The 18,653-nt window shown below is 39.6% G+C and overlaps 1 protein-coding gene across 2 annotated transcripts in view; it reads left to right on the forward strand.

The window, feature by feature from the left end:
• plce1 (phospholipase C, epsilon 1) overlaps positions 1-18,653 on the forward strand; it is a 113,275-nt gene that overhangs the window by 33,590 nt on the left and 61,032 nt on the right. For both annotated transcript variants that reach the window (XM_061708665.1, XM_061708667.1), the window contains exons 3-4: positions 9,058-9,245; positions 10,643-10,785. In XM_061708665.1, coding sequence (XP_061564649.1) covers positions 9,058-9,245; positions 10,643-10,785 — 331 coding nt within the window. The remainder of the gene's footprint in view (positions 1-9,057; positions 9,246-10,642; positions 10,786-18,653) is intronic.

The following is an 18,653-nucleotide window of genomic DNA, read 5'->3' on the forward strand; positions in this document are numbered from 1 at the left end:
CTGAGAAACAGAATAACACCAGTTAACCTCAACTAACCTTGACCCTCCGGGACATTTCTAAAAGTAGATTTCAGGCAAAGTGATGCATTTCTATTCCTTTAGTGTCAGCGTACAGAGCTCATAGTACTATTGATGTTTTTTGTGAGCGTTTGTAGTCACTTTAAGGATATTTTGTAGGTGTGTAAAGGTACACACACTCTGTTTAACAGTAGCTAGTTAACAGGAGGACTTGGTAATATATTTAAGCAGTATTTTATATTTTATTTTTATTTTTTAATGTTTCATTTTTACAAGAAAATGTATAAACCGTTGTTTGCAAAAGTTGAAAATTTAACCAAAGCAATTTTTATGTTTTTGTTTTTTCCCTTGCTGTACCAAAAATAAACCGAACCATGACATCAAAACAGAGTAGACTTGTAGACTAAACCGAGAGCAAGACACGACCGAGACCAGAGAGTATCAAGACCAAGACTAGTTCAGCTCAAGACCGAGTTTTAGAAAATAAGCACCATACTGGGTTCAGTTGCTTAGTTTGCAGTACATACTGTATGAGGTCGTATTCAACTGCAGCTAATTGATGAAAACATCTATAGTGAGTTTACACATAAAACATCCACTGAGATCAGAAAGTGTGGCGACTTCATTACCGGTATTTCTACACTATTGGAGGATTGACTCCAGTGCTTTTAAGGATTGACACGACTACTAACTAGTCCCCAAGTCCTCTAGCAGAATAACCAGCTCCAACACCCCCCTCCACCTCAGAAAAGGAATGAATAGTAAATGTTACTGATTTAAATTGGACTGAATTTGGAGATGAAACGTGAATTTTAAATGTTAAAGATACACACAATTATCGACTTGAACTTGCATTATTTACCATTATAGTAGCCAAATTACACCGTATATCAGCATCACTGAAATGGCATAGACCCGATGCTTAATCAATCACAACGACATGCAAATATCATTCAAAAGCTAATGATGCCATATATTTATTCAAGGCAGTTATAAACACAATACTGTTATTAAATACATTAAATGAAATGCAAAATACAAATAGTTTACAAAACTGTACATTAACAAGAGGAAGAACTGCTGATCACAAGATTCTGTCACCTAAAGGCTGGATTATGGTTCTGCGTCTATTCGACTCCGTGCCTACGCCGTCACCGTGACGCCGTCGTGAACATACGGACTTCTCCGTCAGTCCATTTCGCCTCGGTGCAGTACCCCCCGCGATCTTTTCCTGAATAGTTTATCCGACTTTTCCGGTCACAGTGAATCAAAGAGATAAGGACAACTATTGTGCAAAAAACCAAAACAAAAAAAAATCACACATACACGAAGAAAAGAGCCCTGAAAGTTCACGACTGCTTCAAACCGGAAACCGGAAATGCGTTGCTACCAAGAGAACCAATCACAGCCCTCTCGGTCTGTGTTTGGTCTGCGTCGCCTCGACACGGAGTTACAATTTTTGGGAGGTGACGTCAGTGACGGCGTGTGGTCTGCGTCGACGTGTACCACACGCCGTAGGCACGGCGTCATTTTCACGCAGAACCATAACTCAGCCTTTAGTGTGTGCAACGGCATCTCAATTATCCGAGACCGAGATCAAAGACTGTCGAGACCGAGACAAGACCCATAAAAAGTGGTTTTGAGACCAAGACCGATCTCCAGAACTACAAGTCTAAAACCGAGGTACGTACCGAACCGGGATTTTTTTTGTCAACCGTTACACCCCTGACATTTGCTTGTTTGGGTTTGTCACAATACTGTACGTTGTTATAGAGGCCGGGAGCGTTTACTGTAGTCGTTGCAGCATTTCACATCCAGATGATATGTCATAATGTTACCTAACCCCACAAGTGATATATTGTAGTTTATATCTAAACAGAGAGGTGCGTACTGATGGGAGTTTGAGAGAGACACTTCCAGTATGAGGAGAGGCTGTGATCGTGTGGCGCTAGGCCAAAGTGAAGTGCTAATGAAGAGGGCGGTTGGATTTCCCAGAGAGCCTCTGCATCTCCAGTGTCCCGTGTGCTCATACATACCCAATGCACTCGCTATGATGTGCAGAACGGCACGGGCATGAGTCACAAATTGTTTGCATGTCTGCTTTTCAGTATGCGTATGTATATACGTACGTATGTGTGCATTCCAGATCAAAGTTCAGTCGTCTGTGGCCCTCAATGCCCCTCGCTAATCCTTTCCCAGAATGGATGTTGCCATGCAGAGAAATGACCCAACAAGCTGTAAATGGGACTAAACAGAATACTCATTCATAATTGTATGTCATTTGGATCCATTGTCACCTGCATGTGAAAGTCATTTATATCTTTAGTATATTTTTCCCCTTTAATTATCAGCAAACCTCAGACAAATGCACTCTCGTGATAATTGCACCACACTAGACAGTTTCATTAATGTGGCCATTTTCCTGTTTTTAACATTAGTGATAGGAAAAGAGACTATATATCCACGAGAAAGGTAGAATTGTAAATTGGAGGAAATATTTCTGAAGCTACTACGGTGTACAGCGTGTGTTATAGATGTGTGTGACCTGTCAGTGGGAAACCTTCGTAGCAAAACAGCTAGGCGGGTGAAAGGAATTAGCACAGCTGCTGCATGCCGTTGTAGCATTTCTACACTGAGCTTAGGCTATTAGCATTTCCTGTACACACACAGAGTAATATGAGCTGCAATGCTTTATTAAGAACAACTGTCTTAATAAAGATTCAGCTCTGGTGACTAGCTAAATAGCAAGATCGCTTGTAATGTAATCTAAGATGAAGAAGAAGCGGATGTATTGATGCTGGATTCCCTGCTGTGTTCGTATGCAGCAGAGCTGAAATGCAATTATGTCTTTTGTGACAGCTAACATTAAACAAAACAGGTATTTTACTGCCTACCTACTTTAAAGATTTTTTTAGGAAGTGGAAAGTTCCTCCCAGAAATCAACAATTACAATGCTTTGTTAAGTTACTTATCAAATGCTAAATGCTAAATTTGCACATGTATATATTATCTGTTTTTTTGTGTTTACTATTTTTTTTTCTCTTGTACATTACTAATTTTTCTACATTTTATATTGCTCTTTTTTTTTATTATTTAGCAATTTATTGGTTATTTCTATTTTAATTTTTTTGTATAAACCGTTGAGCGTGTGTGTTTTGGCTGCTGCACGGTTGAATTTCTCCTCTGGGAGATCAATAAAGTCTTCTATTCTATTCTAAATGCTATCAGTTGCTCACCCATTTATTTTTGTTGTCTGTTCTCCATCATAACAAAAGTGAAAGTTGACAACAGTTGAGTCACGTCCGTCTGCCCGGAGGCCTCGGTATTACTGTTTGTTGTTACGGATGAGAATGATAAACCCTCAGTCTGTATATCCTAAGGTGGAGAGCTGCTATTAGAGCGACCTTTGAGCCCGGAGAGAGACGAGACGCTGCACCATAATCCTGATCAGTTAATCACATCAGCTCCAGATCACGAGATGAGAAAAACCATCCAGGTTGTTATCGAGTACATGCGACACCAGCAGCGTAGGTGATGGTGTCGGGATGTTTGACTGCGTGTGGCACGGTTTACTTTCACATCTGTGATGGTTCCATTGGAGCAGAAGTGTCTATTCTGAGAGACACGATACCAGCAAGATGATAAAATCTTTGGGAGGTCCATCCTTTTTCCGGCAGGACGATGCCGCTTTTCACACTTTCAACTTTATTGTAAGTTACAAGGCGTGAAAGGTTTGTGGCTTTATTGGTGGAGAGCATGTTTGCCTGGCTGGTCTGTCGGCGGTCCAGATCTTTTTTTACAATATTACATTGATGAGGAAAATCAAACAATGATGCTTATAGACTGTTGGAGAATGGACACAGCAACGAGTAGAAGTTACAATTTGAAATGTAGGGTGATGTAACACAGTGGTAAATTTAAATTAAATACTTTTTGAAAGCCGCGCAAGGTTATGGATAAGCCCTGAATGCAGGCATTGTGACGTAGGATTGTCAAATTTCAGTTTGATTCACCGCACGAATTGTTACAGATTACTTTTGTTACACTGTATTTGACCCGGTCTTTGTACGTTTTGACCGTATAGAAACGTAATTCTTGCCATTTTAAGAATGAGATGTACCTGCTGTACTCTACTGCCCTTACTTTTTAACTGGTGCTTTTGATTATTTTACCTCTTTTCTTATCATTTTATTTGTTATTTGCTGCTTAATTGTGTCTTGCTGTTTTTAATGTTGATGTAAAGCACTTTGAATTACCTGACTAAAGATCATGGAAATACACTGCCCGTCTAAAACAAAGGAGTCAACACTTGGATTTAACAAAGCAGATAGGTCCCATTGGATGACTGATTGTGTTTTTATCCAAACTGATGCAGAGTAGCTTCTCATTTCTTAAACGACCATGTTGGAAGACGCATCCTGTAGTTGTGGAAACTGGAAACCTGTTTGAAAAGGGTCAAATTATTGGCATAACGCAGAGAAAACATCTAAGGCGATAGCTAAATGTACTACGATTGCGTTAGGAACTGTTCAATGCATTATTTATAAGGAAAAATAGTGGGGAACCATTATCTTTAAGGAAGAAATATGGTCGGACAGAAATCTTGAATGATAATTATCGCTGATCTCTTCAATGTTTGGTTAAATTAAAACTCTGATCAAGGCAAAAGGAATCGCTGAAACATGTCAAGTATTTAAAAAAAAAAATAAATAAAAAATTCTAGTCCGACAAAAAGAATTAGCAAATTAAATTGTGTAATCAAGTTGTAAAAAAGACAACGGTAGAACTGTTTAATAGTGCAAGTAAGAGCATTTCCACCTGCACAATGTTAAGGAACTCAAGGAATTACCCTGTTGGCACATAGGAGTAAGAAGAGAGGTGGATGAAGTGATGCTCCCATAATGCTTAGTGCCTACTAGGGGTGTAACAATATATCGTGCCACGAAATTTTGCGATACAAAAACGTCACGATAAATGTCGTGGAGGTGACAAACTGTATCATGATATTGGGTTATTAATATTAATCTATTGTGTTGACTAGTAACGCGCATCTGACCGCGCCTCGACCCGTGGACCAAAATCTTCCTCCGCTCAGAAGAAACTAGTACCGTTTTGGTCCCGATCACGGGACTCTTGCAGGGTTTTGAGCTCTGAACTTTTACTTATGTAAGGCTGGTGTAGAGTTAAGCCTTACCTTATTAAATTAAACCTTTTTGGGGTCGTGAGTAGGATAAACACGGGAACATCAACACAGCACCTAGTGCCGTACTGTGGCGTATCACTCCGCCCAATCTAAAACAGACTAATCACTACAGATAAACTGACTAGTGTCATTATAGTCCCTGATTTACATCAGAATATAAAGAATATAGTTATAAAATAATCAACCCTGAATTACCAAAATAACCTTCTTAACAAAAATAAATCTCCTCTTACACTTATAAGGTGAGCATGAATCAATCTGTTTTATGATGTAAAATTGTATGTATTTATTTACTTTTATTTATTTAATTTTAGTTGTTAAATTTCTCGAAAAGAAAAAAATCAAATCATACATGAGAGAAAAATATTTGTACTTGTATGAAACTGAAGATCATAATGCAAACCTGACATTTACTTTTAGTTCAGTTTGTGGAAAATGGTTGTCCTGGCTTTCTCTTTAAAACTTAAACAGTTATAAAGCATTACAAACTGTAACAATAGGGCAAACACACAGCATTGTTTTGTATTTTGTGTCTTTCAAATAAAAGACCATTTTTTCCAGTCATATGTTCCTCATTCAAGGTTGTTAAAAAAATACTGCTATAATATCGTATCGTTATCGTGACCTCAGTATCGTGTATCGTACCGTATCGTGAGATTAGTGTATCGTTACAGCCCTAGTGCCTACTCTCCAAACCTGTGGGGTCAGTGCTAGGATCTGGGGTTGCTGCACACGGTCAGGTCTCGGTTCAACACCGTTGTGAGTCCAAAGAACGAGGTCAGCCGACTACTTTCCATCAATGGATTTAGTTATTTTTCCCCGATTTGCTCAGGCGTATTCCAAGATGATGATGCCAGGATTCATCGGGCTCAAATTGTGAAAGACCCTCATTGAGAATCTTTTGGGTGTTTGCTGGGGAAGACTTTCAGCGGCCGTTCAAGTCTTCCATCATCAGTACAAGATCTTGGCAAAAAATGAATACAAGTTTGGACGGAAATAAATGTGACATTGCAGAAGCTTATTGGAACGATGCCACAGCAAATGTTTGCTGAAAACAAAGCTAAAGGCGGTCCAAGGAAATATCCGACTGAGACTTTTATTTTTGGGACGGAGCGTGTATTTTCTTTTGTAACTGCTAAATAAAGGTTAAAAAAATGAATATCAGATGGGTTTTTTTGTTGCTTTTTTGAAAAAAAAAAAAACTTTCATTCCCTACTTTCTGGAAATGGGGTTTTGTAAATGTAAGAAAGATGATAAAAGACAGTTGTGTAATATATGAACCAGGTCCAGTTTTTGTCGTGTCAATGTCGATTAAATTATCTGTTCAATGGACAGTCTGTAGATAAGCTATTAATCCAAATTACATTGATTTGATTCATGTAAACGTGAGCTTTTTGTTGGTGATGCATCTTGTGTGTCTGTGTCTTTTCTGTATCTCCTCCCCACCCCCACGCTCTTTACTCTTTCCCTTTTAAACGTGCTTACTGCCAAGTCTCCCGTCCCGGGGGACGGCCCAGATCTGACAACGGCTAGGCCTACACCCCGCGCAGGAAACCCATCCCATTGAGACGAGTAGTTGGTCGTGTAGCATATGACGCCGTCTGCTTGTGTGGGCAACTATTGCCAGTCAGAGCGATGCCAGTTTTCTTATTTTTTTTTTGTTTGTTTTTACTCTCCTCTATCACTCATGTGCGCGGAATATAAAAAGTTTAAGGAAAACAGTTTCACACGGCGGTTTCCCAGTATTATATGAAGTAGTACTGCTGCCGGTAATTACACTTTGGCTGCATTTTTCTCATTAAACTTGTATTGTACCCATCTCGTGTTTGTGACCAGTATTGATTTTTGTCTGATTTTTGCTATATCCATCCCCCACTGAAGGCATAAGTAGCCACTTACAGTGCCACAAAACGCTGGCTTAATGGCTTTTCTCTGAAATTTGTGCCAGAAGAGACGGGCTGCAAGTTCACTTAAGGACAGAGAACAAGCCATTCACTCTGGATAAGTGTTCCCTTTTATGTTAGATAGATTTTGTTCCAAGAAGAGCTTGAACCAAGAGAGTGCCGCATGAAGCTTTTCTTTTAAAGGTCAAAATGCTCAGCCAAAGCCCCTCAGTCATTTCCCCTGCTTCTCTCTTGTCTGCCGCAGTCTGCCTTTTTTCTCCAGCTTCCTACTTTTCACCCCTATAATATAACTACACGTTTGTCTGTCTCGCCCAGTCTATCCTTTCTCCATTGTTTTGGGACTCTCTGGCATCACTCTCTGTAAATACTCCTTTCAATTATCTGTTGTTTAAGGGGGATTGTTCTGAGAGCGATCACAGCAGAGGAGCTGATTATAATGACCTCCAATGCAAATGTTATGTAATAGCCCCAAAGGTGAACTAGCTCTGGATATAACTGTTTTTTCCATTTTTATATTCATGCATACTTAAGTGTTGATAAGGACATTTGGCTTCAACCCATCACAATGTGTCTCTCTTGCTGTTACATGTTCTCAGGCCAGACGCGGCCTGACTAGATCTGAATTTCTGCTTAAATCACCTTATTTACAACATAATTGATGAAAATACAGTCTTATAGATTATTATAGATATAGAAAACATCTCTTTCTTTTGTTCATCTTAGAACAATTTATGATGGTTAGGGTTTTCACCTTCAAAAAAAGTGTTGTGAATATGTTAAAATGGTGTAAAATTATATTAACACAAATGCAGGGAAGGCCTGGACATTTAGCGGATGACACCAGCCACGACTCTCTGTCAAACCATTCAAAAGTTATGGCAGAAAGTAGGAACTATCAGATATCGACCAAACAGATGAAGGGGCGGGGCTAATTTGCAGCAATTATGTTCAAGGACTCAAAACTGAGTCCGATGACACCACCCACGAGTCTTTATGTCAAACCATTCAAAAGTTATAGTAGAAAATCGGAACTATCACATATTGACCAATCAGAAGAAGGGGCGGGGCTAATTCATGCGAATGAAGGTCAAGTACTCAAAACCGAGTCAGATGACACCACCCATGACTCTTTATAACACACCATTCAAAATTTATGGCAGAAAATAGGAACTATCAAATATGGACCAATCGGATGAAGGGGAGGTGTGCTTTTTGGCGTCTAGCGTTGCCACGGTAACGCTTTTGACTGAGAAAAGTAATGCGCGTCGGTGCAGGATGGAGACACACGTTTTGATGTATAACACAGCTGGGTGCACGTTACGGCTCGGGCCGCATTAAGTGCCGAAGAAATGGCATAAATTTCGCCAAAATGACACGATTAATTCAAAATGGCCGACTTCCTGTTGGGTTTCGGCCACGGCACCAAGAGACTTTTCTGTAAGTTGCGACATGATACAGGTGTGTACCGATTTTCGTGCATGTACGTCAAACCGTATTGTGGGGCTTGAGGCACAAAGTTTTCTAGGGGGCGCTGGTGAGCCATTAGGCCACGCCCATTAATGCAAACCATTAAATATCAAATTTTTGCGAAATTTTTCAAAAAGGCCCTCCTTTGTCGGAAAAAGAAAAAAAAGAAAGAAAGAAAAAAAAAATTCCTACAGATACAATAGGGCCTTCGCACTGTAAGTGCTCGGGCCCTAATAAGTTAACGTACACTCCTGGCTCACATGGGCGAATCTGCACTCTTGACTTTTACAAAGCGTAACAATTCTATAAACGACAACAGAAAAAGCCATTTCCCTGGATAGTTGTGGTGCTTTTTGCTCATTCATTCACATTATATTGTATGCAGAGAGCTGATAGATGGTTGTTTTTTACGGTTTTGTGAAATAGCTAATGAAATAGTTTATTTGTCAATGTCTTTCTCAACAGATTGACAGTCATGTCCTGGAGAGAGAGCCGTTCCACCTGACTCATCCTGCCAGGAAGCTGCTGTTGTCTTGGCCTGGATGTGTCCGTCTCAGGGAGTCTCAGGGCTCACTGGACGTCATCGCCACAACCAGACCTGATCTCAACACCTGCCATAATCCCTGGACTTGTCAGCCTTCTCATCCAGCCAGGTTTGGTTCATTCTTCACATGATGCTGTTTTTGCTTGTAAAAGTCCTCTACCGGAGGCTGGGAGATATTATTGTCAAAAGCCAAGCAGTTTGATCCAAATGAAGTTACATCATTAATGGTAACTGCTAAACAAATCCAGTGTAATAACCACGAGCAGTAACTCATTTTGAAATACAACTGCAATTTTCTGAACTTAATCAAAATAGATTAAATGGTAGTATTTAATTGTTAGTGTCAGGGCTTTCTGAGACTTTATCACCCACGACTTAAACTACTGTGGTGCTTCAAGTTGTTACATGGAAAATAGGTTTGATCATGAGGATGAATATTTGTTTTTTTACAATGTGAACTGCAGATATTACCAGTACTCGAGTTGTAAAAAAAAAAATCAGGGGGGATGATGCATTTTATCATATGGGGAGAGATATTTTGTGCTGATTACAAATAATAGCAGTGACCAAAACAGCTGCAGAAATACTGCAGGAATGACATAGCAGCAGTTAAATGCAGCCTTCTGTAAGCTTTAAATATCCACTGGGCTTACATCAAATACATCAAAACACAACAATAAAAACACTTTTCTGAACTTATCAATATGACTCTGTCCTTCACAGGATAAGTAAAATGGATCACTGCAAAAACTCACAATCTTAACAAGAATATTTGTCTTATTTCTAGTTAAAATGTCTAATTTTAGTAAAAAAATCTCATTACACTTAAAACAAGACTCATCACTGGAAAAAACAACAATTTTCACCTGTTTCAAGTAGATTTTCACTTAAAATATGTAGAAAAATCTGCCAGTGGAACAAGATTTTTTTGCTTGTAATAAGAAGATAAATCTTGTCCCACTGGCAGATTTTTCTACTTATTTCAAGTGAAAATGTACTTGAAACAGGTGAAAATTGTCAAATAAGTTATTTTTCTGGTGTTATTTTTCTGGTGATGACTCTAAATGTTGAAATAGCAGTAAAACCACATGCATTGATGAAATTACATAAGGGATGGAAAGGAGGGATGGCAGTTTTACAGGGGGGATTATTTGGACCGTTTTTATTTCAGGGGAGGATGCCATCCCCCCCTCACCCCCCCTCATCCCCCCTCATCCCCCCTCAACTCCAGTACTGGATATTACCTTCAATCACTTGTCTATCTTCAAGGTCCCATATTATTTAGTCGAAAGGCTTCAAACCATCTGCAGGTGCTTAATATGGTAATGCAGATACTTAACGTGGTACACATGGCTGCATGCCTGCAATGATCTAACAACGTGTGTTATTGTACCAGAGTGTTGGTGATATCCTAGCTGGAAATGTTTTCATTCTGTTCACAATTAAAAGCATACAAGCATATTATGGAAACTCTGTCAGTAGCATTAAAACAAACTTTATTGTTAGGTTTTATCGTGCTTGTGGCTGGAGAACATCAGTGTGTTCCCTGCTGACTGGAGCGCTGCTGGAGGCCACGGTCGCCGTCGGTGCCCGCTCTTCCATACCCTGTCCCTTGTTGCAGTGCCCCAACACTCACGCTGTCTTGAAAGGTGAGTTTTTATACCCAATCTGCATCGTTGCTTTGGAATTTTAAATAGTGCAAAACGTTTTCAAATAAAAGTTGAATTGGCTTCACGCGGCCACTTCTACCCAGCGGTTGTTGATTTTGTTTGGAATGTTAGCTGGACAGTTTTGTTTTTGATTCCCGAGCTTTATCAGTTTTGTCTGTGTTGGGTTCCAGCCATTATTATGTAACGCATTAAACACGTACATAAAGTAGGATAGTCCACAGTCACATTTGCTCATAAGGTAATAAAGAGAAGTGTATGAATTGGATAAGCAGGGACTTGGGGAGTTCTTATTATTCCCACGAGGCCTCCTGCTCTACTCTTTCTCTTCCACTTTGCTCTTTTCCCACATGGTTCTTATCTATAGCACAATCTTTCTTGGTTAGGTTGTAGCTGATCTCTGTGGTTTCCCTTTTCCTTTTCTCCGTAGTCCCTTCATGTCCCTTTTCCCTCATCATTACCTCTGTCTTTAGACGCACATTTACAAAAGATTCCAGGCTGTAAATGGAAGAAGTAAATGGCTTCCTAAGTCACATGTTACAAAGATGTAGAAACATTCAAACACATTTGATTTCTGCTTGTTGCTGTATGTAACTGTTATGTTTTAGTACACAACAGTATATCACCGAGCAGCAGCAAGCTCTGCCCTAGAAAAACTTCCAGTAAGACACGTAAAGGTGAATTGTTAGATGTTATATCCTTAACTAAATGAGGGTAGAAGTATAATCTCATCATGCATATTCTATTTCACCTATTCCCGTCACTCTCTGTGTCTCTGCGACACTTTTCCTCCATGACTTTACTGTCCAGCTAGTCTTATTTTTGATCACTTGTTCAGCTGGTGACAATTTCCTGTAATGAATTTCCTGTCCACTGGCGAGGAGCCAGCGGACAGGCTGTCTCTGGCAAGTTCAAGGAGACATGCACTCTTGTGTACACACAAGCATGCAAAATGATGGATTACAGTATTTTGATCTCTTAACACTGTCCTGTTCCGATGGCGTCTGCGTAAAAACAGAACTGAAGCAGAGACGAGCAAACTGGGAAGCTCAGACCTCTTTGAATGACAAGGAATGACTTTTGATGCACAAAAATCACAAGGCATGTCTGCAGTGACAGTGGTGTTTTGCGACCAAGTCTTTTTTTTCCCCCAAGCTGTTTCTGTTCCAACATTTGCACACATTCTCTTGTTAGACTAAAGTAAAAAAGGTAAAACACTGAGTTGTTGAGAGAAGTAAGAAAATCAGTCTTCCCTGCAGTAAAATACAGACTAGCGCTACTCCACTTTACTTTACTCTGGTAAAACTTAGATTTAAGAATTTGAGTGTTAAAAAACAAACTTTTTTTCCCCTATAAGATTTTTCAATATTCTGAAGCTTGGACAAAGTCTGTGTTAAGTTTCAAACTTGGACGGTGTTGCTATAGTTATTGCTTTCTTTCCATTTTTGGTAATATTCCTCTCTGCAGTGTTTTAGTGTAATAACCCGCTCCTAATCTTTAAGTCTTAATGAAAAATGCTTTTCTCTCAGTCTCGGTCTGAGCTGTGTAGTTCTGTGGCTGCTATAAACACGCTTTAAGGAAACTTGCTTGTGAAACTTGAGCAATTATCTTCAAGTTTTCTTCTGTTTTTTTACCCACTTAAATGTAGGATTTAAATGGTTTGTAAATTGTGGTGTGGGTTTTTCTTATTTGCATTATACTGTGTATCAGCTTTTAAAGCACCTTAAAACTAATTATATTTTAAAGGCAGCTCAGAGGATAATTTTGAAGATGAGAAATTATATTTTTAAGTGGAGCTGACCTTTTTCACAGTCATTATGTCTTTTTTTGAAGGTACAGTACCTGCTGATGACGGTAAAGACAAACGCTGTGGGTGGCAAACAGTTGGAAAAGACAAGGTCATTGTGGTTTGAAGGTGTACAGCACTAGCAGCCAGACCACTAAAGACCATTTATGTTTTTACTTTTAAAACAAAGTATACATCCAAGTTCAAAAACACTGTACTAATGACTTAAGGGCTGTGAAAGGTCCTGTAGTGGATTTCTTGAGATCATTTCCTTTATACAGTATTTTATTGTGCTGTACTGCTGAAAAGTTAAAGCTCAGTATTGGTGTTTCTCTTAGCTTCCGTCTCTCTTTGTCTCCTGTCTCCTCAGTCGTCACTCTACATTGTGCAGCATTCCAGCATTTAGGACCCATTTAGGACCTATTGACAGCAAATGTGGTGGGGAATCAAAGGAAGTCTCAAGGATTTCAAGAACACATATTGTTTAAATGGTCATTATTGCTAAAAATACTGACTACATAAGATTCCTTTTGTCAGGATTGCATGATGTTTGAGTTTTTTTTTTGCAATCAAAAATGCTTGATTTATACTCATATTTTTGCAGCAAGAAAGGTGAAAAAAATGGCAAAAGGAAACAAAAATTACAACATTTCTTTCGTATGCAGTTTTGCAGCAAGAAAAGTGAAAGAATAGCAAAAGCAAACAATAATTAAAGCTGCAAGCAGCGATGAACGGGCCCTCGCGCGTGCAATTTTCCCCAATAAAGGTCAAGGACTCAAAACCGAGTCCGATGACACCACCCACGACTCTCTATGTCAAACCATTCAAAAGTTATGGCAGAAAATAGGAACTATCAAATATCGACCAATCAGCTACTAGTATCACTTCCTGTTTAACGTTGAAGTTTGACGCGGGGCCACGGCCACGCCATTTCACAAAACCTCACGATTTTGATAACTTTTCATCGTTAACGTCTTTTGTGTCTCCTGAGCAAGTTTTATGTTGAACGGACGATCCTGCTAGGAGGAGTTCGTTAAAGTACGACACGTGAAAATGGCATAAATTGCGCCAAAATTACACGATTAATTCAAAATGGCCGACTTCCTGTTGGGTTTCGGCCATGGCGCCAAGAGACTTTTCTTTAAATTGCGACATGATACAGGTGTGTACAGATTTTCATGCATGTACGTCAAACCGTATTGTGGGGCTTGAGGCACAAAGTTTTCTAGGGGGTGCTGTTGAGCCATTAGGCCACGCCCCTTTTTGACACTATTAGAATACGTAATTTTCAGGCCTGGCTTGCGTGCAAAATTTGTTGACTTTTGGGGCACGTTTAGGGGGGCAAAAAGGCCCTCATTTCGTCTAAAAATAAAAATAAAAATAATTCCTACAGATACAGTACAATAGGGCCTTCGCAATGTCAGTGCTCGGGTTCTAATTACAACATTTCTTTCATTAAGGACAAAAACGAGACATGGTCCCCATTTTAAATTTTATACAGAATGATTGGCTTCTAAATCTGTCAAAAATATGTAAACATCATGTGCATATGAAATCCATGTTGTTCATAGAAAGTAAAAAAACAGTAAGAAGAGTTATCTTCTGCCAGGTTTTACTTGTGGAAATGTTTTACTGTGGAAAAGTGGCTGTCCAGGGAACATTTTCATTTGTGTTCCAACATACTGTTGCCTGTTGCACAGAAAGATTCACCACGTTTATTTAAAACATTTGGAAGTTGTTTTGCTTATCATTTGCTTATTTTTGTTGGGACATGACAGCAGTTTTGTTTCATACTTTCACAGATTGGTACAGCACGCATTTACTAACCGGATGGAGCCATGATAAGTAGTTGTGGGACTTGTTCTCCTTACCTCTGTTTTTGTTTTGTTCAAACAAATCTTAGCAGTACTTTAATAACTCTGAGTGCCCAAACATTGAGACCATGTTGCGGTAAATTAGAATAATTGCAACCCTCCGCATATATTGCAGACTTTGGCTGAAATTGTGTTACTTATTACGATTGGAAGATGGCATATTCCTGGAAGGACTGTTCGATATTTGGGTATCACATAATTTGATTTGGTTAACATTGAGATCATGATTTGATTCAAAATCTATTCAGAATGATTGTTAATTGACCCTTTGTCAGCCTTCTGATTGGTCCCTGACTGACCAATCAGAAAAATCCATCTCCGTTGCTACTTCTGGGCAGCTTATCCGGTTGGACAAACCAGCCGTTTCTCTCATTCACATCAATGGAAAAAGTGAAGTTTTTACTCTTTTTCTTTCAAAATTTAAATCACTGGATTATTTTTTTTTAAAACTTTGTATTCGTAAAAAGGAACAATTGGGAACACACTGCACACAGTGTAGTGAGGGTGTAGCGTATTTTTTACCCCCAAACTGGCAGGAATCCGTTCATTACCACCAAAACAAAGTCAGCTCGGCAGCAGGCTACAACCGCAAAAGCGTTTTATTTATTTACAGTAGCTTAAAGTAGTTAGGCGGTGTCCTTGGGGCACTTGTAAAAGTAATACTCGCCACCCAGAGAAAATCACTGGAATACATTTCATCCCTTTCTCAAAACCAACGGCAAATTACGAAAAATGTCTGCTTTGGATGAAGCTATGTGGAGTTCAACCCTTCCACCATGCTATCAGCTAAACTAATCAAAAGATCTTGTGTTCGCCAAAAACCTCAGATTTTTTAAACTCGGTACACAGTACTTGAAGTGTTCGTTTTTATCTATATCTAGTTGCTGTTGATTTTTTTTGGTATATTTATTAGAAATAAAGTGATGTAAAACCCAATTTTTACAATGGAAGTGGACGGAAGAGATGACAGTTTTGTCCGCCCTAGCAACTGTTGCTAGGGGCTTGACAAAGGCTCAATTCTGTACTTTGTTCTGAATCAATGTCAAGTCCATTCTGTGCAAAGAAGTCCGGATAGACTGACCAGAGTAAGGTTCATTTTATGTATATTGGGAATTCTTAAGAATCTGGTTAAATTATTTCTTTAATTTAATTAATTTAATTTTCTTTTCTTTTTTTTTTTTTAGAACATTTTGAATCTCCATTTGGGACTGCTACATTGAGCTGCTCAGGCTTCACACAGCATTTTGAAATTCTTTTTTTTTTAATCTCCAATTTTTTGCATTCCTTAAAGCACTAAGAACACCTACGAAACCTACATTGTTGAGAAAAATACTTTATGACTTTAAAGACATGTTTACAAAATAGGCTGAAGGTTGAGTTAGTCATTCCAGTGACAATTGATATTTAAACCCACACATCCCTTTAGTGCTGCTTGAGAAGCTTGGCCCATCAAATTAATGTGCTCCATTGCCATGGCAACAACACAAGCAGAACAAAAGACAAACTGAGTGTCTTCTGTAATAGCTGGCACAAAGCAAACATTAAGTAAAGTTTCATCAAGGAAATAACCAGCTATACTACACACATCATATAGTATCAGGTAATCTGGTAGTTGTTAAAAAGATTGAGAGATTAATTAATTAAGATCTGTTATTAATTAATCTAATTAATCTCTTTTTTTTAAATCTCACCTAAAAATTGTTGAGAAAAGTCCTGAACTTGAGGAGTTTTCCTTTAATTTCATTACATTATTGTGGCAGATCAAAAGATTGATATATAACAAAAAAAATTGCTTTATAAAGTAATTTATTTATTCTAACAGACTTGAACAGAAGCAGTCCTAGCCATTTACATCCACTTGGCAAGAACATCCGCCAGCCTCTATTGCACATGAGGTGCTCTCCTAACGTTAGCTGTGGCTGCGCTCGCCCACACACAGGGACAGCCAATCAGGGACAGCCAATCAGGGACAGCCAATCAGGGACAGCCAATCAGGGACAGCCAATCAGGGACAGCCAATCAGGGACAGCCAATCAGTGTCCACTTCAAGTGGGACTGACCGTTGTTTTCCGCCCACAACTAAAGCACAAGAAGCCCACTGCACAAACACAGATTTCATAATAAAGGCAACTCGCAAACAGAGAAAGTACAAGAGATTAAGTTAGAGATTAAAAAATACATTAAGCGATTATAAAACATAAAGTGCTAAATATGCCTGTAATTAAATAATCGCAATTAACGCGCTAATTTGACACCCCTAATTATAACAAGACTGTATGATGGTTTATGGAAAAGATAATATTACAAAGATCAATATTTGGAATGATGCTTTATTCTGAAGAATCTCAACCAACAGCGGTTACAAATGTATTTACAAACACCGCATACAAATATAGCATTATACAAAGCAAACAGTGACACAGTTAGGAATATCACTAGCGTAAGGGAGGGAGCAGGGGCCTCATTTATAAAGGAGTGTGTAGAATTCATACTAAAAGTGCACGTACACCCAAAAGCCGAAAATGGCGGGCGCAAAAAAAAATCTGGATTTATAAAACTGCGTGCAATGTTCGCTTTATAAATCACAGTCCAGCTGGAAGGTTGCGCAGCTGAATCCGCCTCATATCCCGCCCTCTACACGCCCACTTCATACCTTAAAAGGGCAATGCAAAGTAGTATTTGCATATGAATGAGCCTGCTGAGCATGCGCAGCGGCTTCCTGCAGCCTGTTTAGCGTCAGAATGAATGAGACGCATGATGAGACGTGTTGAGCCACCGTGCCACTGAATTTCACGGAGACTGAGATCGAAATGTTGAGGATGAGGTGGAGGCCAAGAAAACGACATTATTTGGTGGTCACAGTAAAAGTATAAATAGTATATATAAAATAAAGCGAGTGAAAATAAAACGCTGTGAGGCGCAAGGGCGCAATTTCCACTGGGAACAGGGGGGACATGCCCCCCCCCCCCCCACTTTTCAAACTCATGCTTTTGTCTCTCTCTCTCACCCCCCCCTTTTTTTACAGTTTAAGAACTAACGGTAGGCTCAGCCTGTAATTGCAAATCATCAAGACCCTCTGTGCGAGGACGGGACGGGAGCCCGCTCCCCCTCCTCACCTCAGTGCTGCTCAAGGCTGATTTATGGTTCTGCGTTAAATCGACGCGGCCCCTACGGCGTAGGTTACGCGGCCCGCGCACCGTACAGGGCGCGTCGCCGCGTAACCTACGGCGTAGGCTCTGCGTCGATTTAACGCAGAACCATTATTTAGGCAAAATTAGGCTTAACTAGTGTGTGCGTGTGTGACAGACGTGCATGGGACGATTGTGAAATACGAAATAAACTGTTTTTATATTCCGTATTTCAAGGGACGGGTGGCGAGTCCACTCACCGCGGCTGCAGCAGCAGCAGCACCAGAGTCCTGACTGACGCTGAGTTTCACACAGAGGGACACGATCAGCGCTATTATATTATAAGTCTGATATGTGATGACATTAACAGTATGACATGAATCTGGCTTCATTTCACCACCTCACCGCCTGCGTCGCCAGTTCCCCATATCTTAAGTAAGTTCCTACAGGAGGGTCAGGGTTGTCGTAGGGATACGCACATTTTTCGGTTAGTTTTTTTTTTTTAAATCCCAACCTTTGCGTAGAAGGTGGCGTGCGCATCTTTCAAGCCCTGTTTTGTGCGCACGCAAGCTTTATAAATGAGGCCCCAGGTAATTTCAGCAACTGCTGTTCCGCTCCTATCAAGACGGTTTTCCTGAGCCAGCATGTAATCTACAGACGCCATGATTACCTTCTGCTTTTTTAAAACGTAGCAACAACATACTGTATCTGTTCTTTAAAAAAATGTTGGCTTTCAGTAAGATACAGGACTTTGAATTTATGTTCAGGTCTTCTCTATCCACGGCAGGAAAAACAAACACAGGTTGTTGCTGATTGCTATAACGCAATCAAAGCGCTCCTCTTTTTTTTGTTTTGTGTTTTGCTTTATTTCTTGTCAATGAAATTATCTTCTGGATACGCTGTCGCTCTGGCCCCTACTGCCTTCTTCCCGCGTGGACTGCGTCTCACCATCATTTGCATGAACACAAACGTCACCTATTGTCAACTTAATCCAGTGTTGTATGGATCAGTCCAAGCTTTTTTTTTTTAATTATTTTACATAGAACTAATAATAAAATAATG

Source organism: Cololabis saira, chromosome 19 (assembly GCF_033807715.1).
Source record: "Cololabis saira isolate AMF1-May2022 chromosome 19, fColSai1.1, whole genome shotgun sequence".
Classification (NCBI taxonomy): Eukaryota; Metazoa; Chordata; class Actinopteri; order Beloniformes; family Belonidae; genus Cololabis; species Cololabis saira.